At 38.2% G+C, this 26,367-nt stretch overlaps 1 protein-coding gene across 5 annotated transcripts in view; it reads left to right on the top strand.

Moving 5' to 3' along the window:
* The window catches only part of GRIA2 (glutamate ionotropic receptor AMPA type subunit 2), a 178,705-nt gene that overhangs the window by 110,277 nt on the left and 42,061 nt on the right, over window positions 1–26,367 (top strand). For all 5 annotated transcript variants that reach the window (XM_006078205.4, XM_025267968.3, XM_025267967.3 and 2 more), the window contains exons 7-11: window positions 19,325–19,492; window positions 19,757–19,861; window positions 20,561–20,671; window positions 22,495–22,701; window positions 23,190–23,560. In XM_006078205.4, the coding sequence (XP_006078267.1) occupies window positions 19,325–19,492; window positions 19,757–19,861; window positions 20,561–20,671; window positions 22,495–22,701; window positions 23,190–23,560 (962 nt within the window). The remainder of the gene's footprint in view (window positions 1–19,324; window positions 19,493–19,756; window positions 19,862–20,560; window positions 20,672–22,494; window positions 22,702–23,189; window positions 23,561–26,367) is intronic.

Here is a 26,367-nt window from a genome sequence, read left to right on the forward strand (position 1 = left end):
ATGGAAGAGTGAGTGGGCTGAGATCATGTTTACTTGCTTTATGAAACTCGAGTTATATGACAATTAAAAGTTGCAGAACATTGTCAAATGTGTAGTGATCTGTTTATCTCTGTGTTATAAAGCACACTGTGCAATAACAAGTCAGGAACAGTGTTATTTCAGATGCCCTCACAGTTATGTTGACACAGCCTGGAGAATTTTAGTTGATGCTCTTGTTTTCTGCACAAATGGAAAAAAATAGATATAAATGTTTACCTTTAAATTTGTATCTGGCTGTGAGTCTGGTGCTAGATAAAAATTAGAAGCTCTAAAGTTTTCTACTTTGGGGTGTGCAAATGGATCCTTTTAATTATGTGAGAATTTGACACAGAATTAAAGTGTCCCATGGGATGTTAAAGAATAGCCCAGAACTAATTTTTCCTCAAAAGTAGGTGGCTTCTTGTTTGGTGACCTTGATTGAGATTCAGCACATATGCATTTATAACAGGGTTATGGTCTTGTGGGCATGTCTTCGTGCAATGGGGCTGCTGAGAGTTAGCATCAGTGGATCAGAGGACAGCCATCAGTGTCTGTCTCCACCTGCTCTCAGCAGGGATCTGACTGTGGATCCCATCTGGTGGGATTGCAGGCTTCCCTGCACCCAGATATGGTGCCAATATAGTTCTCTGATGGAGCTTGCATGTGGCACTCACCCTCAGATGGAGCTGACGTGCTCCTCTGAACACTCTGTTAGTCATCCTGTAGCCTCCCACAGCTGCCAGCTGTGAAAGGATGAAAGCAAAGAAGATGATTTTTCTCATGGAAGTCATATCATTATTAAAGTTCATGTGCCATACATCAAAGTTCAAGCAGATCTGGGGGATGAGAGATTGTTGGCAATGTGTTCTGCCAACAATATTTGGCAGAACAAATATTCTGCCAAAAATGTAGCCAAGATTGCCAAGATGTAGCACCAGATTTCACATCGTTGGTGACCTTTCTTGCTGTAGTATTTCTTTCCATACTGACTCCCTGATGGCTCCTTCTACCAAGTTTCAGAGAGTTTGTGATGGCCCTTCCTTGTGGGGCACTCCAGAGAGCACAGGCTTATAAATATAAAAACATAGGCTCTTCCATTTTGGGGGGGGTTTCGTTCCACAGAAAAGCTTAAAGATAAGTAATGTGTATCCATTGAGGGAGAACCAAGACCCTGACCCAAGACTGCCCTGTTGTCTGTACATCCCTTCCTTTCATGATTAGCAACTGTTTGAACCTGCCCTTTGGAACTCAGGGAAGGCCATGATTCCAGATTAAAGGAATGAAGGTGCTTCACATACCCTGATCCTTATCAGAAACCCCACCTTTTAACCATTGCTATAAAACTCCTCATCAATTTCTCCCAGATTGGGACACAGTTTTTCAAGGCACGAGCTTGCTGTGTCCCCCTTTGCCTCACAAAGCAATAAAGCTGTTCTTTTCTACTTCATCCCCCAAAACAACAAAAACAAGTAGGCTCTGCGTCACTGTTTGAATCTAGGCTCAAAAATAAAACAACATTTACAAAGACTTATCAATATTTAGCATAGCTTTGGAAAACAATGGCCGTTGAATCTTGATAAAAAAGTACTGAAAATCCATGTGGAGGGTGTGCCTTTGGCTTGGAATTTGTCATAACATGGGCATGTATTGCTCATGTACTTGAGAGCTGGGAACTGAAGGTATTTTTAAAAAATGACCCTTGCCATTGCTAATCCACAGTCAATGGTGGATACAAACATGTCAATAAGCAAATATTATAGAATACAGAACAATGCATGTAAAATACAGCAGCTCCTACACTCGATTAGGAGAGTATAGTAGGTAGGATAGTAAAGGAGGCTTTCCAGAGGTGGAAAAAAAGTGGAGGGGCATGCTTGGGAAGAAGAACCAGATTGATAAAATAGCATGAGCAATCCAGGGAATTTGAGAGGGGTACAGTGCCAAGAGATCAGGCTCTTCAGTTGTGGACAGATGTAAAAGAGTAATTCCAAGACAGGGCTTTTATGATTGTTTCTCTCATGATTTTTCTCATGGGCAAAAGAAAGGAACACAATCTAGATAGGGAACAATATACCATTTCCTAATATAAACAGGTGGCATCTATGATCTGTTCAAGGAAAGGGAGTGAAAGTAATTGCTAATGTTGTTCTTTCTTTGCACATTTTCTTTTGGATCATTGACTGTACCAGATGCTTTGCCTGATCATTTAAATCATATTTTATTATATTACAATAAAAACTTATGCTATAGGCATGAAAACTTATAAAAATACAGTTCACTGCATCAAATTCTCTCCGTGGTTAGGCACTGGAAGTTACATAATTTATATTGAGTTGTGGGACTATTAAATTAATGATTATTTTAAAGTTTTAGTGTTCCTTGAAAGTTAATGTAGCTACTACAGTTTCCTAAGTAAAATCAGTCTTATTCAGCCAATACAAGTAAAATCTTAAATTGTCAATATTTCACATATTTTAATAAACACCAAATATTAATTATGAATGTTAAATTTCTTCATTCTTATATCCTGTACAAAAAAGTAACTCTAGAGTTGTGGCACTGAGATTTTAAATCTGATTCTCTTTCACTAATTTGCTAATGTTCAATGATCATTCATCAATTCAATACACATTTACTGAGTTTTTACTTTGCAAGTGGGCACTGTTACAGGTCTCAGAGAAGACAAACTTCTAGTCTTCATGGCATCAGTTGTCTTCAGGCTAGAAACCAGCAATGACCTTGTAACTTTGGAGGAAAATATCTTACTAATGTGTGGAAATCAACACACTCTAAAACTTCTGATTTCTACCCCTGCTGCCTCTTCAGCCCCTGAAAAATTATTCCTGTAACAGTCTTCTACTGTCAGTTGATAGCAACCCTGTCTTCACAGTTATCCTTTCAACCAAGGACTTGACTTCTCTCTCGCCCTGTAGCCCACAACCAATCCGTCAGCACATCCTTCTTATTCTGCACCCCCTTACATCCAGCCACCATGGCCTTGCTGCTGGGGATATTGCAGTGATTTCCCAGACTGGATTCCCTTGCTCTACATTTGTCCTTCTATCTTCCAGGCTTGTGGTCTTTTTAAAACTTAAATTGTATTATGCTGCTGACACTCTGTAACTCAGATTGGGACTTGAACCCTTGGTCTTTTAACTGAGATCTCACCTGGTCTCAGGACTTAATGAAGCTCAGGTTTTTGATGTCTCAGCTCAGAAAGAGTTCAGTGAGAGAGTGAGAGACAAAGTGATAGGTAAGAAGTGGATTTGTTTAGCGAGAAACACACTCCACAGACAGAGTGTGGGCCATCTCAAAAGGTGAGGATGGTCCCAAGGTATGGGGTTGTCAGTTTTTATAGGGACAGTTAATTTCATTGGCTAATGAGTGGGAGAAGTATTCTAGATATTTTGGGAGAAGGGGTGGGGATTTCCAGGAATTGGGCCACCACCAACTTCTTGATCTTTGATCATCACCTTGGAACTGTCATGGCCCCTGAGGTTATGTCACTTAGCTTCCTGATGTGGTACAGTGAGTGCATACTGAGGCTCAAGATCTAGTGGAAGTTGACTCATCTACCATCTTGGATCCAGTTAGTTCTAATCATGTCATATCCTGGGGCTATGTTGGTCCTTCAAATGTTGTGCCTGCCCCTTCCCTCCTGTTTCACAACTGTTCTTCTCCAGGCCACTCTTTGGCCCTCTATGCCTTTGGAGTAAAAGCTAGATGCATCCCTTTGACTCATGTGGCTGTACATACCCTGCCTTCTTCTTCTGGGCTCTTCCCTTGCTCCCTCTGCTTCACCTATGGTGGCCTTTCTACCCATTCTTAAGCACAGGAGACCTTCCCTCCTCAGCACTGAATCTTCCTTCTTCTGGACTGTTCTCCCCTTCACATCCACAAAGCTAAGCCTCCTGCCTTCTGTGGTCTTTATTCAGATGCCATCTCCTCAAGGAAGCTAGCAACAGGCTCTCTGTTTAAAATGGCAATCTCCCCACCCATCAGAGTGTGTCCCATGCCCTTTCCCTGCTCCAGTTTTTTCTGTTTAATACCTCCTGGTGCACTGTATTCATAATGAATTTATTCATTACTTTGTTAAATGCCTGGCTCCTTCAGCTTGAAAGTAAGTGCCTTGGAGGCAGGGGTTTTTGGTTGGTGTTTGTTTGTTCCCTGATTTTGTTTGTTCCTAGCTCCTAGAAGTAGGCCTGGCACAGAGCAGCTCTTTAGCAAAATGGCTTTCTGAATGAACAAAGGAAAGCACCCTTAAGAGGCTCCTATTCCCAGATCTGTAAGCAAAAAAGCCTTCCTTTTTTGAGGGAATCATATGGAATTTAAAACCTGAGGGAGAGATAAGAATTAGAAGAAGGAAGGGAACATGACTCCCCACAAAGTCCCCAGTGCAAGGAAAATATAAATATTTCTGTAAGGCTGGAAGTTGAACAGAGGAGTTTTGAGGGAATTCTGAGAAAGAATACCTTATAGACATATATGTGCCTTGTTGACCTCTAAGGAATTATTTGTCGTATTCTGAGGGTTTCCCAGGTGGTACTAGTGGTAAAGAACCCATCTGCCTAATGCAGGAGATATAAAAGACTCAAGTTTGATAGCTGGGTCAGGAAGATCTTCTGCAGGAGGGCATGGCAACCCACTCCAATATCCTTGCCTGAAGAATCCCCATGGACCAACCTGATGGGCAATGGTTTCATAGGGTCACAAAGAGTTGGACACAACTGAAGCAACTTAGCATGCATGAGAGAAGCCAGAATGCCCTAGAGGAGAATGATGGCTATAGGTTTGATACACAAAGATTATGGGCTGCCCTGGTGACAACAGATCTTGGTGACGGGAGCTTTTAAGAAGATTTCAGGAGCAATCCAGACAATACCTGGTAGTTGTCTGAGTGGTGGCTGTGGCATGAGGAGGGAGAGAAATAAATGGATTTGTTACACTTGCCCGTTCTCTCCATTTCATTAGAAATAATAATTGCAAAAATCACAACCCTACATTTGTAATATATGAATATAAATTCAATTGAGAGGTATTTGTGGATTGAAAACAAGATTCAGAAAGACATTCTGCATCCTTCTATCTTAGTAGCCCCACAGCTCATGCCAGGATTTGCACAGAGTAGGCACATAATAGAGATTTGTAGAAATGAAGTGGGATGAAGTGAAAAATAAGTCAATATTTTGAATATATCAAGACAGGGGGAAAGGAAAAAATAGGTAATTATCATTGCCATAAGATGGGGTTTAAATTTTTGTCCTGAGCATCTGTTGTGTTCTTTTACTCAGCTGTGGCAGAAAAGTAGTGTTATTTTGCTGGCTGAAATATAAAATTCTATAGTAATCAGACCTGAACTATCATGGCACCTGGGTTTAAATGGGACAGTTGCAATGAGCATTTTACCTTTAAAAAAAAAATTGTTGACAAAGAGACAGATGATTCAGATGATTTGACACTATCTTAAAACTAATTTGCATACATTTCTGTTTTGAGATAGATTTTTGGTGTTTTCAGGGTCTTCAACGACTTGCAACGTGTAATCATCCATTGTACCTTGTCATGTGGACAGTTTGGACCTAGTTTGAATTGTATCTGTTGAGACCTGCAGGTGTTAAGGAATTCAACCATAATATAGGACTGACATTGTGTGTCACCTTAAATAATGGCTTTCCTCCAAGAATCCCATTTTACTCAGAAAAAGACTTAAAAAAGACTTAAAACAGGAATTCAAACTTTCTTAATTATGAGCCATATTGAAAAATAGTATAATCACTTTGAGTTCAGTGATTAGCATCGTGCATTAAATGTGCTGCGGTGGCTTCATGAAAATGATTCTGCTCCTTGAATGTTTTAACTGACCAAACTCACTGCTGGTGCGTTGTCATCCCCTACAATGAATATTAAAGTATTTTTGACATGCAACAAAAAAGTTGCTTGATAAGATTTATCTTTTATGTTTTGTGGTTTAGGTTTAAAAAGTGTTTTTATAACTGAAATAAATTCAAATTAAAAATATATTGAGAAAATCACATATTTTATAAAAAGTAATGGAAATGATATATTAAACTATGGAGATACATATATTATACCAAGAAAAATGAAAATGCATTATCACTGTTTGAATTATAATGCATGATATCTAGGTTCATCTCATGTCCACATTTTTTCATCTGCAAAGGGAAGAAATGTCCATGATTGCTGAGATTTCTCCCAAATTTAATACCATGATTATGTGATATGCAAATTTAGGCACTGAAACCCATATGCTAATATTTGTAATTTTTGCCAAATTTATGACCCTCAAATAGCTCCTTCTTCTATCAAAGATTATAGTGACTTGTAGCTAGTCACCTCCGCTGAAATCAATTCTTAAATAACCCTGGAAAATATTGTTTTTATTGTTCAGACTACAAAAATAAGGAAATTTCACCTGTTAGAAGATTCCTAAGAAGTGAACAAAGTAAAATATCAGTCTCTAAGGAAAGTCTTTACCTACCGATGGGTGAATCAAAACCAGACAATGTGTTGATTTGAGTATGTTGTTTTCAATATATTCTTTTTAATTTCAAGAGTCTTTCTTCCCAGTGGATTAAAAACTTAATTTTATTATTCAAAGAAAATAATAATAGAAAAGATGTTCATTTTGGTTTCTTGCCAATGGAGCTGTCTTTTCACTCTTGGAAATGTTGATACATCTTGTGTGCTTATAAAGACATTGCATTTTTATTAGTTTTCTAATTAAGACAAGGATAAATTAAAAAAAACCTTTGACTGTGTGGATCACACAAACTGGAAAACTCTTAAAGAGATGGGAATACCAGACCACCTTACCTGCTTCCTGAGAAACCTGTATGCAGATCAAGAAGCAACATTTAGAACTGGACTTGGAACAATGCACTGGTTCAAAATTGGGAAAAAAGTGTGTCAAGGCTGTATATTGTCACTCTGATTATTTAACTTGTATGCAGAGTACATCATGCGAAATGCTGGGCTGGATGAAACACAAGCTGGAATCAAGATTGCTGGGAGAAACAGCAATAACCCCAGATATGCAGATGACACCACCCTTATGGCAGAAAGCAACTAAAAACTAAAGAGCCTCTTGATGATAGTGAAAGAGGAGAGTGAAAAAAAAGCTGGCTTAAAACTCAACAAAGAACTAAGGTCATGTAATCCGGTCCCATCATTTCATGGCAAATAGATGAGGAAACAATAGAAACAGTTAAAGACTTTTTTTTTGGGCAAAATCACTGCAGATGTGACTGAAGCCATGAAATTAAAAGACGCTTGCTCCTTGGAAGAAAAGCTGTGACAAACCTAGACAAAGTGTTAAAAAGCAAAAACATTCACCTCATTAGAACTGATTCAAATGTATTCTTTTTAATGGCTGAGTAATACTCCATTGTGTATATGTACCACAGCTTTCTTATCCATTCATCTGCTGTGGTGGATTCATGTTGATGTATGGCAAAACCAATACAATATTGTAAAGTAATTAGCCTCTAATTAAAATAAATAAATTTAAATTAAATATTTTTTTAAAAAAAAAGAAAAAAACATTAGACATTATACCGACAAAGGTCTGTCTAGTCAAAGCTATGGTTTTTCTAGTAGTCATGCATGGATGTAAGAGTTGGACCATAAAGAAGCCTGAGTGCTGAAGAATTGATGCTTTTGAACTGTGGTGTTGGAAAAGACTCTTGAGAGTCTCTTGGGCTGCAAAGAGATCAAACCAGTCATTCCTAAAGGAAATCAGTCCTAAATACTAAAGGACTGATGCTGAAGCTGAAGCTCCAACACTCTGGCCACCTGATGCAAAGAGCTGACTCCTTGGAGAAGACCCTGATACTGGGAAAGATTGAACGCAGTAGGAGAAGGGGATGACAGTGGATAAGATGATTTTGTATGACAACATTGACTCAGTGACATGAGTTTGAGCAAACTCTGGGAGACAGGGTAGGACAGGGAAGCCTGGCGTGCTTCAGTCCATGGGGTAGCAAAAAGTCAACCATGACTGAGCAATTAAACAACAATTAACACATTACTTTTAGAGCAGGTTTAGGTTCACAGCAAAATTGAGTAGAAGATACAGAGATTTCCTATATGTACCCTGTTCCTATACCTCACAGCGTCTTCCAATAACTTCCCTCACCAGAGTGATGCATGTGTTGGAATTGAGGCGCCTATGTTGACACATGGCTTGTAATTACCCAAGGTACATAGTTTATGTTACCATTCACCCTTTTTTTCAGTTTTGTTTGTTTGTTTTGTTCAGGCTTTTCCCTACCACATTTCATGAGACTTAGTCTCAAAATGACTTTTGCCTATCTCCAAATAAAATCTACCCTTAGAGATGAAAATTCTTCCATCGTTGGCTTTTTCTTTTTTTCTAAAGTATGTAATCTGTGCCAATCTCAAAGGAGTGAGCAAGTTTCATAAATGCTTTTTTCTGTGCCACGTTTTATATATGCTGTTATATGGAAGTGAATAAAATTAAAATCCAATATACAAATAATCAAACAAAAGAAAAGCCCACTCACTCTTGGTCTTGTGCATTCTACAGGTTTGGATAAATAGATAATAGCATGCTTTCGTTGTTATTGTTTCATACAGAGTATTTCCGTGGCTCTAAAAGCCCTTTGCATTTCATTTATTTATCCCTCCTCCCACCACAAACACCTGGCCACCACTGACTGATCATTTTACTATCTCCATAGTTACACCTTTTCCAGAATGTCATACAGTTGGAATTACATAGTGTGTACCCTTTTTTGATTGGCTTCTTACACTTCAGATCAGATCAGATCAGTTGCTCAGTCGTGTCTGACTCTTTGCAACCCCATGAATCGTAGCATGCCAGGCCTCCCTGTCCATCACCAACTCCTGGAGTTCACTGAGACTCACGTCCATCGAGTCATTGATGCCATCCAGCCATCTCATCCTCTGTCGTTCCCTTCTCCTCCTGCCCCCAATCCCTCCCAGCATCAGAGTCTTTTCCAATGAGTCAACTCTTCTCATGAGGTGGCCAAAGTACTGGAGTTTCAGCTTTAGCATCATTCTTACACTTAGTCATTTACATTTAAAATTCCTCTGTGTCTTTTGGTGGCTCCGTAGCTCACTCCTTTTTAACTCTGATAATATTCTTTTGTCTTCATGTACCTCACATTATTTTTTTGTTTTGTTTGCTTAACTTTTTATTTTTTTTATTTTTTTAAATTTTATTTTATTTTTAAACTTTACAATATTGTATTGGTTTTGCCAAATATTGAAATTAATCCGCCACATGTATACATGTGTTCCCCATCCTGAACCCTCCTCCCTCCTCCCTCCCCATACCATCCCTCTGGGTCGTCCCAGTGCACCAGCCCCAAGCATCCAGTATCATGCATCGAACCTGGACTGGCGACTCGTTTCATACATGGTATTATACATGTTTATTGAAGACTATCTTGGTTGCTTCCAAAGTTTTGGCAATTATAAATAAAGCTGCTATTAACATATGTGGTGTTTTTTGAGTGGGCTTCATGTCTCAACTCCTTTGGGTAAACACCAAGGAGTGTGTTGGCTCGATTACATAGAAGTATGTTTAGTTTTGTAAGAAATGATCTGTCTCCCAAAGTAGCAGTACTATTTTGCATTTCCACTGACAGTGAGTGAGAGTTCCTGTTGTTCCAGTGATGTTGGGTCTTAATGAAGATTCTGTGATTTTATTCAGTGAAGCTACAAAAGGCATGTATTTAATAGGCTTTAGAGGAAAGCAGTGATGACCTTATCACAGACAGCTCTTTCCCAGAGGGTAGACTTCAGTTGAATTCGAAATCAAGAGAAGTGAATAATTTTAAGTTTATAATGTACTTCTTTTTTTTTTTTTTTCTTTTCTATGGCTTTAGTTGATTTCAGGCCATTGCCAAGAAGCTTAAAGAAAAGAGAGACTTTGTAAACTTTCTTATAAGCTTATATATTGTTCCTAGAGCTCATCATTTTTGGCAATGTTGATAATTTTGTGATAAAGAAACTGAGAGTAATTATATTATGTGTTTCTCTAGGGAGATATCATTTAGTTTATAATGAAAGTGAAAGTGAAGTCGCTCAGTCGTGTCCCAACTCTTTGCGATCCCATGGACTGCAGTCTACCAGGCTTCTCTGTCCATGGGATTTTCCAGGCAAGAATACTGGAGTGGGTTGCCATTTCCTTCTCCAGGGGATCTTCCTGACCTAGGGATCAAACCCAGGTCTCCTGCATTGCAGGCAGATGCTTTACCCTCTGAGCCAAAGTGTCTGCCTAGTTTATAATAATTTTACCTAAATAAATGATGCTGTTTTTTTAAATGGCTGTATAAAATGTATCGGACTATAAAACTTTTGACAGCCCAAAGTATGTTATACAAATGTTATTTTTATAGAAAGTAATTGATGTTAAAGAAAAATTTTAAATGGTTATTAGTTTGGGCAATGCTGACCAATCAAAGTAATTGGAATTTTTACTGCAGGATTTCTCGGGGCCTTTAATATGCCAACATTAAAATTATTTTCTGAACTTATTGGATCAGAGACTTATAGATCAGGATGGTGGTTTTCAAAACAGTGTAAAGACAAGCTAATTTTGTAACAAGATAGATAGTAATAAAAGGAAAAAAGAAGGCAAACATGCGGGTCAATAACTTTGATTTTTAGTGTATTTTAAAACTCAAAATCCAACAGTCCCAGTGTGCCTGGACTCCAAACTTTCAGATCCAAAACTGGGACAGGCCAAGGCAAACCAGGACAGCCCATCACCTCATTATCCCTGAAATGAAGAGATCGGGATTCAAATTCCACCTTTGCCATATATTTTTGTGACCCTGAGTAAAATATAACTTGATAACTTGTAATCTTCACCTATACCATTGGAATAAAAGTATTTGTTGCATAGAGGTTTTTTTTTTTTTTAAGGTCTTTCTATGAAACTACCCAGCTCATGTTTGACACATAGAGAACTAAGTCAACATGAATTCTTCCTTTTTCCCTCACTTACCTTTCCAACTCCACTATGACATAGAAGAGACATTGTTCTGCTTATCTCATTGATAAGAAACTTTGCACACAGACACTTTAATTAACTTGCTCAAGGCAACAGAGTAGTAAATGCTGTAATCAGAGCTTGAGGCAGCTCTGATAGAGATCAGAAGATGGTGTATTAAATGCTTCCTAAACTATAGTCAATTCAGTTTCAAGTGTCAAGGAAGATATGGAATACCCATTCATAGGAAATTTTGTGACAGTTTCATAATACTAAAGCCTAGTACTTCCTTTTTGAATGATGTTTTGATGTTTTCCCCTATTTTTAAAGCACCATGCAGATAACATATGTTTCAGAATAGGTGCTGCCATTATGACCCATAAAATTTTATATTACAGCCTAGTTACCCTCTGTATATTGGTCGCATTTTAAATGTATACAGAACTTCTTTTCATGTAATTTTGTTTTTTGACTATAAGATTAACATTTCTGTTATCAGTGATTAGAGAAATGTGTTACTGAATAATATAACTATTGGGCAAAACAAACATGTTTAAAATGCATAGATCATTTTACTTTTGAAAAATGAGTCTCAATAAAGATACACTTAAAAAGGAAATAAAAAGTGCATTTGGAAAACGGACCGTAAAAATGTTTCCCCAGATTTCTTCTTCAAGTGTGGATGGGAGTGATTGTGGTAGAGCACCACAGCATATAATGGCACCCCGCTGAAATATAAATTTCCAAGTCAGCTGAGGAATTTCACAGAACATAAACATCAGGACAGAGATGATGCATTTGTTTTCAAGGAAGGAGATTGTTACATCGCCATCATGTTCCCTTCAAATTAATTTACATCTAGTTTAGTGAATGGTAGAATAAAATTGAAATATTTAACTATACAATCAAAAATGTGAACATATTTGTTGAGAAAAATAAATGAGCCACATATGCAGAACATAAACCAGAAGGAGCTCTGGATACAGAGGCTGTTGATTTTCTCTCAGCCCAGAATTGAATCTATGATTGTGACTATTAATTTACAATGATAATAAGCTTGAGACTTGATTAGATTTGAACATTTGGTAAAGGGTGGAAGGATTTTTCTTCTTGGTGAGCTCATGCCCTGAATCATAATGGTAACATGCTGCGTGGACTGAAATGCTTTTAGTTGATTCAGCCTCATCTTATTTTTTTAATGTAGTTCACCAGCATTTATAGACTCTGAAGCATTTAGCAGATGACTTTATAGATTTCTCATAGTAGTATGAGCAGGGTGACTCAAGGAAGAGTTTGCCTTTTAACTATGATCATAATTCCTGAATACAAACTATAATACTGGCTTCTGTTTCTAATTCAGTGACCTAAACTTCATCATAAGAATTAAACTAGCAACAGACAGATTGCTGTATAAGAAAGCAAACTAATCAATTTTTTTCCTCTAGGAGAATAGAGATATGTGAGGCAGATAAAAGCTGTCATGATATTTCTATTTCTCCAAGAAGTCTTTTCTTAAATAGATATGATTTAAAGCAATGCTTTTGATATAATACAGATTTTTTTTAAAGCTACATGGATATTGTAGAGTACTTGGCAAGAAAATATCATCATGTATATTTCCTCCCTCTTATTTTATTCTAATCATTTGTTTCTTTTTCTTCCCTTTTTTGTTGAAAGGATGCAATTATTTTTATTCTAATTTTCTGTTGAAAAATATTTAGTTGTAATGTTTTTCACTTATTTTAATTAGCTTGTATTGTTTGTATTGCTGCTGCTGCTACTGCTGCTGCTGCTAAGTCGCTTTAGTCATGTCCAGCTCTGAGTGACCCCAGAGATGGCAGCCCACCAGGCTCCCCCATCCCTGGGATTCTCCAGGCAAGAACACTGGAGTGGGTTGCCATTTCCTTCTCCAATGCATGAAAGTGAAAAGTGAAAGTGAAGTCGCTCAGTCCTGTCCGACTCTTAGCGACCCCACGGACTGCAGCCTACCAGCTCCTCCGTCCATGGGATTTTCCAGGCAAGAGTACTGGAGTGGGGTGCCATCGCCTTCTCCAGTTTGTATTGCTACATAATCGTTATTAATAGAACTTTTTATTGTTTGCATAGTGAAAGTGAAAGTCGCTCAGTCATGTGCACCTCTTTGTGACCCCATGGACGATACAGTCCACAGAATTCTCCAGGTCAGAATATTGGAGTGGATAGCTATTCACTTCTCCAGGGGATCTTCCCAACCCAGGGATCGAACCCAGATCTCCTTCATTGCAGATGGATTCTTTACCATCTGAGTCACCAGGGAAGCTAATGTTCACATAATGCTTCCACATATATGCTTCCACACATATGTTCACATATGCTTTCCACAGAAAGCATAGTTTTTAAACATTCTTTTATTCTCATAAACTTAGATTCCTTATAATTTTTGCACATTATGAATGATGCTGAAATTAATATCTTTGTATTTAAGTTCTCTGTATTTGAGGATGTTTTCTTAGGAGAGGCTCCCAGAAATTACATTTTCAATCCAGGAATATAGATGGCCTACATGGACAGGCTTTCCAGATAGCTCAGTTGGTAAAGAATCCACCTCCAGTGCATGAGACACTGGTTCGATTTCTGGGTTGGGAAGATCCCCTGGAGAAGGATAGGCTACCCACTCCAGTATTCTTGGGTTTCCCTGGTGGCTCAGCTGGTAGAGAATATGCCTGCAATGCGGGAGACCTGGTATCCTTGGGTTGGGAAGATCCCTGGAAAAGGGAAAGGCTACTCACTCCAGTATTCTGGCCTGGAGAATTCCATGGACTGTATGGTCCACAGGGTAGCCAAGACTTGGACATGAGTGATTTTCACATGGATATATAACACAGTGTATTTTACTAATTTCTTGCTTGTACAATTTGAAGGAAGAGGTTGCAGATTTGGGGGAAAAATAGAGATGGGTTTGATTTAGATCCATCTATTAGGGGTATTTCCAGGAAACTAAAGTGCAGCCACCCAAGAGATAATGTAGATTTGTGAAGAAGGGCTCATGTATATCCCTGCAGTGGCATTGCTTAAGAAAATTTAGCAATAAATGTGTATATCTTACAACTAACAGCATCATTCACAGTCCTGTGGTCTCAAAATCATTTTCTTTTTCTTCTTTCCTTCTATCACTTTCCCATCAAATTTGATTCATTCATGTGATAAAATGAAACTAATTCAGCTAAACTTTTCATGAAAAAATTATAATAATAACTTCACACTCCTTTTTTAACACTAAAGATGTGATGTATTAAACAATTTCTAGATTCAGGGAGGTGGTAATTTGTTCTACATAAGTTACTTTCTCATTTGCCTTATTGTAACATCTCTCATATTAAAAAATAAGCAAGAAAAATATCTATCAACCATTGGATCAATTTATAACACTAAATGGTATATTAGATTCTACACATGGATATCACCAGATGGTCAATACTGAAATAATTGATTATATTCTTTGTAGCCAAAGACAATGGCAACCCACTCCAGTGCTCTTGCTTGGAAAATCCCATGGACGGAGGAGCCTGGTAGGCTGCAGTCTATGGGGTTGCTGAGAGTCGGACACAACTGAGCAACTTCACTTTCACTTTTCACTTTCCACTTTCATGCATTGGAGAAGGAAATGGCAACCCACTCCAGTGTTCTTGCCTGGAGAATCCCAGGGACGGGGGAGCCTGGTGGGCTGCCGTCTCTGGGGTCTCACAGAGTCAGACACAACTGAAGCGACTTAGCAGCCAAAGATGGAGAAGCTCTGTACAGTCAGCAAAAACAAGACCAGGATCTGACTGTGGCTCAGTTAATGAACTCCTTATTGCCAAATTGACTTAAATTGAAGACAGTAGGGAAAACCACTAGACCGTTCAGGTATGACCTAAATCAAATCCTGTGATTATACAATGGAAATGATGAATAGATTCAAGGGATTGGATCTGATAGAGTGCCTGAAGAACTACAGATGGAGGCTTATGACATTGTACAGGAAGCAGTGATCAAGACCATCCCCAGGAAAAAGAAGTGCAAAAAAGGCAAAATGGTTGTCTGAGGAGGCATTATAAATAGCTGAGAAAAGAAGAGAAGCCAAAGGCAAAGGAAAAAAGGAAAGGTATATCCATTTGCATGCAGCATTCCAGAGAATAGCAAAGAGAGATAAAGAAAGCCTTCCTCAGTGATCAATGCAAAGAAATAGAGGAAAACACTAGAATGGGAAAGACTAGAATCACTTCAGAAAAATTAGAGATACCAAGCGAATATTTCATGCAAAAATGGGCACAATAAAGGACAGAAATGGTACGGACCTAACAGAAGCAGAAGACATTAAGAAGAGGTAGCAGAAATACACAGAAGAACTATACAAAAAAGATTTTCATGACCCAAATACCACGATTGTGTGATCACTCACCTAGACATCCTGGAATGCAAAGTCAAGTGAGTCTGAGAAAACATCACTATGAACAAAGCTAATGGAGGTGATAGAATTACAGTTGACCTATTTCAAATCTTAAAATATGATGCTGTAAAAGTGCTGCATTCAATATGCCAGCAAATTTGGAAAACTCAGTAGTGGCCACAGAATTCGAAAAGGTCATTTTTCATTCCAATCTCAAAGAAAGGCAATGCCAAGAATGTTCAAGTGAAAGTGAAGTCGCTCAGTCGTGTCAGACTCTTTGCGACCCCAAGGATGGTAACCTACCAGGCTCCGAGGTCCATGGGATTTTCCAGGCAAGAATACTGGAGTGGGCTGCCATTTCCTTCTCCAGGGGATCTTCCCAACCAAGGGATCGAACCCGGGTCTCCTGCATTGCAGACAGAAGCTTTACCATCTGAGCCACTAGGGAAGCCCAAGAATGTTCAAACTACCGCACAATTGCACTCGGCTCACACACTAGCAAAGTAATGCTAAAAATTCTTCAAGCTAGACTTCAACAGTACATGAACCATGAACTTCCAGATGGTCTGGCTGGATTTAGAGAAAGCTGAAGAACCAGAGATCAAATTGCCAATATCCACTGGGTCATCAAAAAAAGCAAGAGAATACCAGAAAACATCTACATCTGCTTTATTGATTACGCCAAAACCTTTGACTGTGTGGCTCACAACAAACTGTGGAAAATTCTTTAGGAGATGGGAATACCAGACCACCTGACCTGCCTCCTGAGAAATCTGTATGCAGATCAAGACACAACAGTTAGAACCGTACATGGAACAATAGACTGCTTCCAAATTGGGAAAGGAGTATGTCAAGGTTATATATTGTCACCCTGTTTATTTAACTTATATGAAGCATATATCATGCAAAATGCCAGGCTGCATGAAACACAAGCTAGAATCAAGATTCCGGGAGAAATATCAATAACCTCAGATACACAGATGACACCACCTTTATGGCAGAAAGTGAAGAAGAACTAAAGAGCCTCTTGATGAAAGTGAAAGAGGAGTGTGAAAAAGCTGGCTTAAAACTCAGCATTCAAAAAGGAAGATCATGGCATCCGGTCCCATCACTTCATGCCAAATAGATGGGGAAACAATGGAAACAGTGAGAGACTTTATTTTGAGGGGCTCCAAAATCACTGCAGATGGTGATTGAAGCCATTAAATTAAAAGACACTTTCTCCTTGGAAGAAAAGCTATGACCAGCCTAGACGGCATATTAAAAAGCAGGGATATTACTTTGCTGACAAAGGTCCATCTAGTCAAAGCTATGGTTTTTCCAGTAGTCGTGTGTGGATGTAAGAGTTGGACTATAAAGAAAGCTGAGCGCCAAAGAATTGATGCTTTGAACTGTGGTGTTGGAGAAGACTCTTGAGAGTCCCTTGGACTGCAAGGAGATCGAAGCAGTCCATTCTGAAGGAGATCAGCCCTGGGATTTCTTTGGAAGGACTGATATTAAAGCTGAAACTCCAGTACTTTGGCCACCTAATGCGAAGAGTTGACTCATTGGAAAAGACTCTGATGCTGGGAGGGATTGGGGGCAGGAGGAGAAGGGGACGACAGAGGATGAGATGGCTGGATGGCATCACTGACTTGATGGATGTGAGTCTCAGTGAACTCCGGGAGTTGGTGATGGACAGGGAGGCCTGGCGTGCTACGATTCATGGGGTTGCAAAGAGTCAGACACGACTGAGCGACTGATCTGATCTGATCTGTTGAAGCTGAAACACCAATACTTTAGCCACCTAATGAGAAAAACTGACTCCTTGGAAAAGACCCTGATGCTGGGATAGATTGAAGGCAGGAGGAGAAGGTGATGACAGAAGATGAAATGGTTGGATGGCATCACCAACTCGATAGATATGAGTTTGAGCAAGCTCTGGGAGTTGATGATGGACAGGGAAGCCTGGCGTGCTGCAGTCCATGGGGTTGCAGTTGGACACAACTGATCAATTGAACTGAACTGAATGGTGTATTGCAATTTTTTTTTTTAATATATCTTTTCACTGCACTGGGAGGGAATGTGAATCCTGTAAAGATAGAATCTGTATGAAGATTTCTGACCTGCCTTCTTTCCTTCCTCCCTCTCTCTGTTTTTTATTCCCTCCTTCCCTTTTTCCTTCCTTCTTCCCTGCTTCCCTTCCTTCTAAGTAAGTCTCTTAAGTGTGCCCAATGTGCCCTGACCTCTGAGAATTCAGTGGTCACAAATAAGCTTTCTACTTCCTTAGAGTAACTGTTCTAGTGGGGAGAAGAGCTCAATTGGACAAAGAATACATGAAGAAGATACTCAGATACTGGCGGTGAATATGAAGGCAATAAACAAGGTCACATGAAGGAAAGTGATCGAGGGTGGTCTGGGCATGAAGGGTACTGCTGAGGAAGTCACATTTGAGCACCTGGATGTAATTTAAAGCCATAGAATGAAGACATCACATAGAGAGAGCAAGGAGGGTTGGTGTGAAAATTTAGAAAATTTGTCTTAACAAATGTTCCTGTGAAAGAAACAGAAAAAGATGATGGAAATTGAAGGGGTATAGGAACCTAATAAGCAGTTATCTATTACCTTTCATCATCATCATTATTATGATCATCACCCACCTATCTATTTAATCTACCTGCCTATGTATTTCTTTCCTCCTTATTGGTAGTAGGAGATATTGGAGCAGTGGATTTGCTATTAGAGATGATCCAATAGAGAAAAAAGGCTGATGTGAGGTGTTGACAGTATATCTGCAGAAAAAAAAATGTCCTCAAGAGGATGAGAGAGGTGGGGTCAGTGTGATACTGTGGTTTTTCCCCCAGCTTCACTGTACTTGTTACCTAAAGATTAAAATACTTTATAAAGAAATTTTCTCAGCAGTCAGTAAAGCTTTTATGTTAAAATGTGATTTATCATTACTGACAGCAGCATCATACCTTGATACATGGTAGTATATACTAGGGGGCTTCCCTGGTAACTCAGCTGGTAAAGAATCTTCCTGCAATGCAGGAGACCCTGGTTCAATTCCTGGGTCAGGAAGATCCCCTAGAGAAGGGATGGGCTACCCATTCCAGTATTCTTGGGCTTCTGTGGTGGCTCAGATGGTAAAGAATCTGCCTGCAATGCAGGAGACCCGAGTTTGATCCCTGGGTTGGAATACTTAGCCAGACCATGATGGTGCTTAGTTATTTTCTGTAGTAGTTATTTCATGTAGTAGTTATTTTCTGTTTGACCCTCAGCTCCTAAAATAATCCTGCTGCCCCACTGAGATCTGAATATCATAAGCTTGGAACCAATATTATCATAGATTATTGAAGCATGAGGGGACATAGAAATCATGAAGTGTGGTGGTTCTTCTCATTGATTATCATGATCACCTAGGGAAGTTTAAAAACAAACACCCCAAAGATAGAACACTGTGGACTATTTGAGCATCACTAGGATGGAATTAAAGAGCAAAGATCCCGAAATTAATCAGTATTCTTCCCATATTTCCAGTTGAATCTCTCTTCAGACAGTGGAGAAATATTGTTTTGTTAAGTCCATAATTCCATGTATCACCAAATCAGGACATAAAGTGATACTGCAATGAGAAACTAGTTGGAAAAATGAAAACTCAACACAACCAGAAAACATCAACCTGAAATAGATGAGATGCTAATATAATTGAAATGTTTAGAATCAAGGGGACAATGCATATTTCCAATATTCTATACTACTCCTCTTAAATTCTGAGGGTTCTAGAAGTAGAAATTGTGTCTAAATTCTTGGACTCTGATATGGCACGTATGGTGGGCAACTGGAATTCTGTTAGCCAGTGCATAGGAAGTCATTGAATTTTCTCCCATTCTTATGAAATGTATGATACTTTTCAGTATACTTCTGCTCTGACATATGACGCTGTTCAAGTGATGACTGAAGCTTTTCGAAACTTACGGAAGCAGAGAATTGAAATCTCCAGAAGGGGAAATGCAGGAGACTGTCTGGCAAACCCAGCGGTGCCCTGGGGACAAGGTGTAGAAATAGAAAGGGCCCTCAAACAGGTCAGTCACTCAAAATGATTGTGATGCAACTTAAGGGTGGCCACTATTTTTTTTCCCTGCTGAATTAGTCATTCTTATCTTATACCTTCTGTCTTATGTAGAGGGAATATTATTTCCTACCTACACAAAGGTAGGTTGAAGAAAAAAAAGAAAACTAATGAGTGTCATTTTCTTGACTTGCATCCTGGGAGAATCCTCTGGTCGACCAGTTTGTGTCTGGTTGAAGTGATTTTATAACTGTATCCTTTCCCATTTCCTCATTAGGTGCAGGTTGAAGGTCTTTCGGGAAATATCAAGTTTGACCAGAATGGAAAAAGAATAAATTATACAATTAACATCATGGAGCTTAAAACGAATGGGCCCCGGAAGGTAAATCATTAGTGAATTGAGGGCTTTCTGTCTGTGTGAGGAGGTGGGTTAGTGGACCCACCACCTCATCTTCCAGAGTCCTGGAGACATGTATTCACATAGATGGACTCCACAACTCCAGAAACATATATTTTAAAATCTTTTTTCTAAATAAAATATATTTCTGGTAAGTAATACTGAAACAATTTTAATAACTATGAATAAAACAATTATACTTTTTTTTTTTTTAGACAGAGGTAGAGTTGAAAGAGTTTAATGAGAAGAAAAAGAACTATAGCTGAAAGATTATGGTTCTGGAGACCAGACATAGCTGGTGAAATGTGCATGTAATTTTCAAGTCAACATTTTTTTTCTTCTGTTATGGCTAAAATGCCATTGTTTGAATTTTATGTTTCTATATGATCACTCCCATGGAAATTACCCTTGGGGAATATGAAAAGTGAACATGAAGAGACAATCTGTCTTTAGGAATGGTTTTTGCAGTGCCTTTCTATTCTTATTTGATTCACATATCTAAAAGATATATGTCTTTTTTCTTCTCTAATTGCCGTGGCTAGGATTTCCAAAGCTATGTGTTTAGGACAAGTCTAGTTAGGATAGGTGTAATTTCAGATTCAGACATGGGTTTGGAAATAACTCAGTGCTTTGATAATAGAAAGGCCATGTATCCAAGCGCACTCTTTCTGTGTCCTTTTTCAGATCGGATACTGGAGCGAAGTTGACAAAATGGTTGTTACCCTCACGGAACTCCCTTCTGGAAATGACACCTCTGGGCTTGAGAATAAGACCGTTGTTGTCACTACTATTTTGGTAATTAGCTACATATGCCTCTGTCTGACATTATTTTTTCTTAAGAAAAACATCTGCCAACTAGTATTTCTGCTTATGTTTTAGGACAATAACTGATATGGTGATGTTTTTGAATGTTTCAGTCATTCATTGCATGTTATTCTGTTTCAAGGGATCACCAACGAGCTAAAGCATTCAAAATATTTCCTCTCCACTTCAAGAATGAACTTTAGCTTTATAGATAATTCATAACCTGGTGTTTGGGGCTTCCCAGGTGGCTCAGTAGAAAAGAATCTGCTTGCCAGGAGTTTCAGGAGATGTGGGTTTGATCCCTGGATAGGAAAGATGCCCTGGAGGAGGAAATGGCAACCCACTCCAGTATCCTTGCCAGGATATAATCCCATGAACAGAGGAGCTTGGCGGGCTACAGTGCATGGGGTCACAAAGAGTCAGACATGACTGGGCGGTTGAGCATGCATGCAATGTGGTGCTTACACAAGTGAAAAACGGGGAAAGTCTGGAAGAGCCTTCCTTGTATTCCATCAATGTTTCACCTTTCCACTTCCACACTATTCTGGGTCCATTCTGTCCTTACATTTGTTACATGGCTCAATAATGGTATCAGTCCTGTCCTTACATTTGTTATTAATACATGGTTTAATGTCAGCTTCTCTCTCTTCCTATGGAAAGGGGAACTTCTGAAAGACAAGGGTGATCTCCTTTGTTTTTAACCCCAAGTCCCCACATAGTAATTGGCACGTAGCTAGTGCTAAGTAAATGTATGTTGGATGGAGTGACAGCATTGAACTGGATCTTGAACATTGAGGCTCTGGATAGATGGTTGGGAGATGTAGGTCATCATGACAAGCTGTTGATATAATAAAATGGAGGAAATGAAATGGGGTTCACTAATAGTGTAGGATTTTGCAACAAAATAGCCTTATTTTGTTTTACTAATTATTTACTAATTACTTATTTTGTTTTTCTGTGATGCAGTGAATTGGTGGGATTCATTATGGTAACAATACTAAGAAGAAAATATAGTTAGGCTAGTAAGGGATTTGAATAAGAACATTAGCTGGCACTTTGAAAGTCTTAATAAATGTAAGCTAGGTATTTGAGGATTTTTGTCTTAATCATGCTATTGAGAACTATCTCACTGGGCCCCACATATGCTTAGTGCCACTTTCCAGTGGAGAAATTAGGCTGATGTTATGACATTTTTTCATGCTTCTTCTTTCTGGTGTTTGAAGAGGAATGCTACTCTCTAGCTATCTGTGTAGCATAGTTCTAGGATATTATCTCATAAAGGAAATTTGATCTCAAGTCTGAGAGGATAGCATCTGTAATCACCATGGCAACAACTCTTTCAGTCTGCACTTCACTGCCCATGGACCTGATTAGAACATGAACCTTATCCTTGAACTAGTAGTGATACAGGGTTTTGGGTGAATGATGGTTCTTTGGAATCAAGGTAGCCCTAATTTAGAACAAGACAGTGGTGAATCCAGAGTTAACTGAAACAGATGTTGAGCCACATTATTTTTCAGCAAGCCCTAAGAATTACAAACATGACATGGGGATATACTAACTTTTGAGTCTCTTGTTTACTTGGTATGGCCAGGTGCAAGCCATATTAATGAAATATAATGAAAGATATATGAGAATCTTTGTTCAGAAATGTTATTATTAATTTTTCCTCATATTTTCCACTATCTGTATTCTACAATGTCTCTAGCTAACAGGTAATAATTTAAAATAATTAAACCAGAAGATTTGAATCAATGAGAGCAGATAATTAATATAGCTGTTTTGATCACCTAAAGCACTTTCTTTCTGTATAGGAATCCCCCTATGTTATGATGAAGAAAAATCATGAGATGCTTGAAGGCAATGAGCGATATGAGGGCTATTGTGTTGACTTGGCTGCAGAAATCGCCAAACACTGTGGGTTCAAATACAAGTTGACCATTGTTGGGGATGGCAAGTATGGGGCCAGGGATGCAGACACGAAAATTTGGAATGGGATGGTTGGAGAACTTGTATATGGGGTAAGTACCACTCTTCTTACAGATAAAATCATTCCATTTGAACTCTTGTTGAGGGAATGCTTGACTTCCATGCAGAGTACCAACATCTGAGGTTGTTGGTTTCCCACATTACTCTAGGAATACTGTCTTGTTTCCTTGTAAACATTTGAAGATGAAGGATGAAGTCAGAAGCAAACATGCAAATGGAGACAGGCTTCATCTGTCTTAAAGCCTATGGGCCATATGTGTTTTTCAAAGATCGCAAAGGCATGGATACAGTTATAGTTCTCATAATCAAGCCAGAAGGGTGTTTTCTGTATTTATTGAAAAGGAGGCATATTGGGGAACAAACTGCTTTTGTTCTGTTTATTATTTCCTGGGACTCCACCAGGGAAATATTCATTCCCATATCCTGATTTCCTGTCCTACCCATTGATCCAATAGCATAACTATGATTCCTTCCTGACTGGGAGTCCTGGTTCTATTACTGTCCTTTGTTTCCCTTGCAGAAAGCTGATATTGCAATCGCTCCATTAACCATCACCCTTGTGAGAGAGGAGGTGATCGATTTCTCAAAGCCCTTTATGAGCCTCGGGATCTCTATCATGATCAAGAAGCCTCAGAAGTCCAAACCAGGAGTGTTTTCATTTCTTGATCCTTTAGCCTATGAGATCTGGATGTGCATTGTTTTTGCCTACATTGGGGTCAGTGTAGTTTTATTCCTGGTCAGCAGATTTAGCCCCTACGAGTGGCACACTGAGGAATTTGAAGATGGAAGAGAAACACAAAGTAGTGAATCAACTAATGAATTTGGGATTTTTAATAGTCTCTGGTTTTCCTTGGGTGCCTTTATGCAGCAAGGATGCGATATTTCGCCAAGGTTGGTTACTCGCCTGCTTCAACTTTGTGCATTTTAGGTCTCGAGTGGACATTCATGGTGTTTATGAATTCACTGTAAAGATGTTAGCAGCTGCCAGCTGTCTGTCCAAGCAGTGTAAGACTCTTAAGGACAGACTTTTACCATCGGCATAAGCCTGTGAAATATTTGAGCAACGTTCTTTGAATGTTGGTCCTGTATTTCCCTGGTGAAATTGTACACACCATGGAGAGGCTATAAAATGCATAAGGTTCCTATGATTACATGCCTTCTTGGAGGGGTACCGTGTTTTTGCTGCATATTCTCATTTTACAGTCATCTGTGTGTTGATCCACAGACCTGTATTTGGGAAAATGGGCAACATTACTTCCTAACTAAACAGCGACAAAACTTCATTTCACACATCCCATCTTTTTGTTGTTGTTGTTATTAGCTCATGGAAATGATATGGGAGAAGTATTTACAAAATTTGTTTTTTAAAGGTTAGGTTGCTGAGTTGAAAAGAATGTATGATAAAATATTTTCCAAGTATCTAAAAATAAATAGTTGGGATGATGACGACTTATTCATTACAAATATTTGTGCCATATTAAATAGTAATGCACACAGGATGGAAGAAATTCATACACCTCCAGTTACATGATATTTTAATTCCTGCCCTATAATGCCTAAATAGAATAAATATATCATAAAACACCCATTGCCTTTGTGCATGTTGCATACATAAGTCAGAATAATAGCCATGTCTGGTTTTTTAGAGGTACTTTTCCTGATGTGATTAGTTTCACATTTAAAGCCTAAATGATTATTGATCTACTGGCGCACTTTAATTTGGGTTCAATTACCCTCCTTTGATTCTACGGGATATCTTAATAACTAGTAGAGGCAGTGGCTTTTTAAATGCTATTTCATTACTGCTAGTTTTTGAGCATTTGGGGGCTGAGAATAATTAATTTCAAAAAACTATATGTGAAACTCAAAAAACATTGTGTATCTTTTACAGTCTTTTTGTTTATTCCCCCAGGGAGGTAAAGGAAATATATCATGTTTGCAGAAAGTATCAATAACTTACTTTTCCAATAGTATGGAATGTCTTTATGAACTTTGTGGATCTGAAACTCTTAATTCCATCAAGCTTTCTGTGGCCTCTCTATGGAACTGCACTATATTAGAACCAAACCAAGGGTATTTGCACTGCATATATAGAGAGACATAATTTTCACACATAAAGTATGATAATAATTATCATATATCATATATTTATGATTATGATGATCTGTGATAAAACAAGATTCATAGTTCTGTCTCTATATTTAGTTTATCTGATTTACATTAAAGACATAAAGAGAAGTTTCTAATGATGAAAAAGAAAAATACTAACCAGATTGGAATCTCAGAGAACATTCTGGTTCATAAGCAATAAAGAAATGATTCATCTTTGGAAAGAAGATTACTGAAGTTTGATGTTACCATACCCCTGAGATATAAGGCAATTATCCTAGAGTTCCACAAACTATCCTCTGCCTTGTGAATAAGCAGGAGAAACCTATGAAGTTTCATTATGACATAGGACATACTGACCTAGGTTCTGATTGATGAACTCTCAGGTTTGTTTGCCTTGCTCCTTATGTAACAGGTCTCTGAAGGTCACTCTTTTGGGTGTCCAGGGCTTGCTGAGGAGCAAAAAACACATTTACACATAGGGGCTGGAGTACAAGTCACATTTAACACATTTAACCCTGTGTTTTTCCAGGGTCCACCGTGACATATTGACATTCAAATTTTAACAAAGCCTGCTTCCTAAAATATGACCATTTTTATTTGCTTATGGTTTCAGTCATGAATCATGACTCACTACATTTTCACATGTAATAATTTTTATTTCCTGGTAAGATATATCAATTTTAGATAACATGTTTCCTTGTTATCTTTTATTTGCCATGGGATATATATGTATAGACATATACATATATATGTAAGGAGAATTCACTTTATTAAAATTTTTTCAGCATATGAACCTTTCAATTTATGGCTGTATGTGTATTTGATAATTGAACATGCTGCCTAATATTGGAAAATGTAAGGATTTTTTTTAAAGGAACCAAGCTATCATGTTTTAGAATGCAAAGATGATAATTCTAGGAAAGGATAGAGCAGCTTAGTATCTAAAATAATATTAATAGTAATGCATGAAATGCATAGAACACTTTACATATGCTCTTTAAATATTTTTAAAGATATTTATCTTTTTTCAATAAAATATGATAAAGAACTATTTTATTTATATGAATAGAATACATTGAAATTTTAATCTAGAATGATTACGTGAAGTGAATTGGTCATTGCCTGAAATTAGGTTTAGAGTGTAACTATAGTTTTGTGAAGACTATGACCACAGAATTATGAGAGCAAAAAGATGCAAAGTTGACTCTTATTCTCTGGCTTACTTCTGTTTTCTCCCCCAATATCCTTAAGTGATTCAAATGATTAAAAGATTTCATTGTTATTTAATAGAGATGAGAAAAATGATAGAATATGTATATATATTTGCTGCTTTAGTGAAGACACTGAGAGATGAAAGTTTTGTTTTTAATAAGAGAAACCATTTTTATCTGTCACCATAAAACATAACGTTTAATTTGCTCCTCTACTTAAAATTTCTCAGGAACTCCTTCAGAAGCTTTAGTTCATCCTTGGAAAACACTTACAAGTAAATAATTAATTGCTCAATAATTTTCTGTTTTGAATGATGCACAAGTTATAAACGTTTTGGGGGTTATCTTGCATACTTCAAAAAATGAGCATATTTA

This window comes from Bubalus bubalis, chromosome 17, assembly GCF_019923935.1.
Source record: "Bubalus bubalis isolate 160015118507 breed Murrah chromosome 17, NDDB_SH_1, whole genome shotgun sequence".
Lineage (NCBI taxonomy): Eukaryota > Metazoa > Chordata > Mammalia > Artiodactyla > Bovidae > Bubalus > Bubalus bubalis.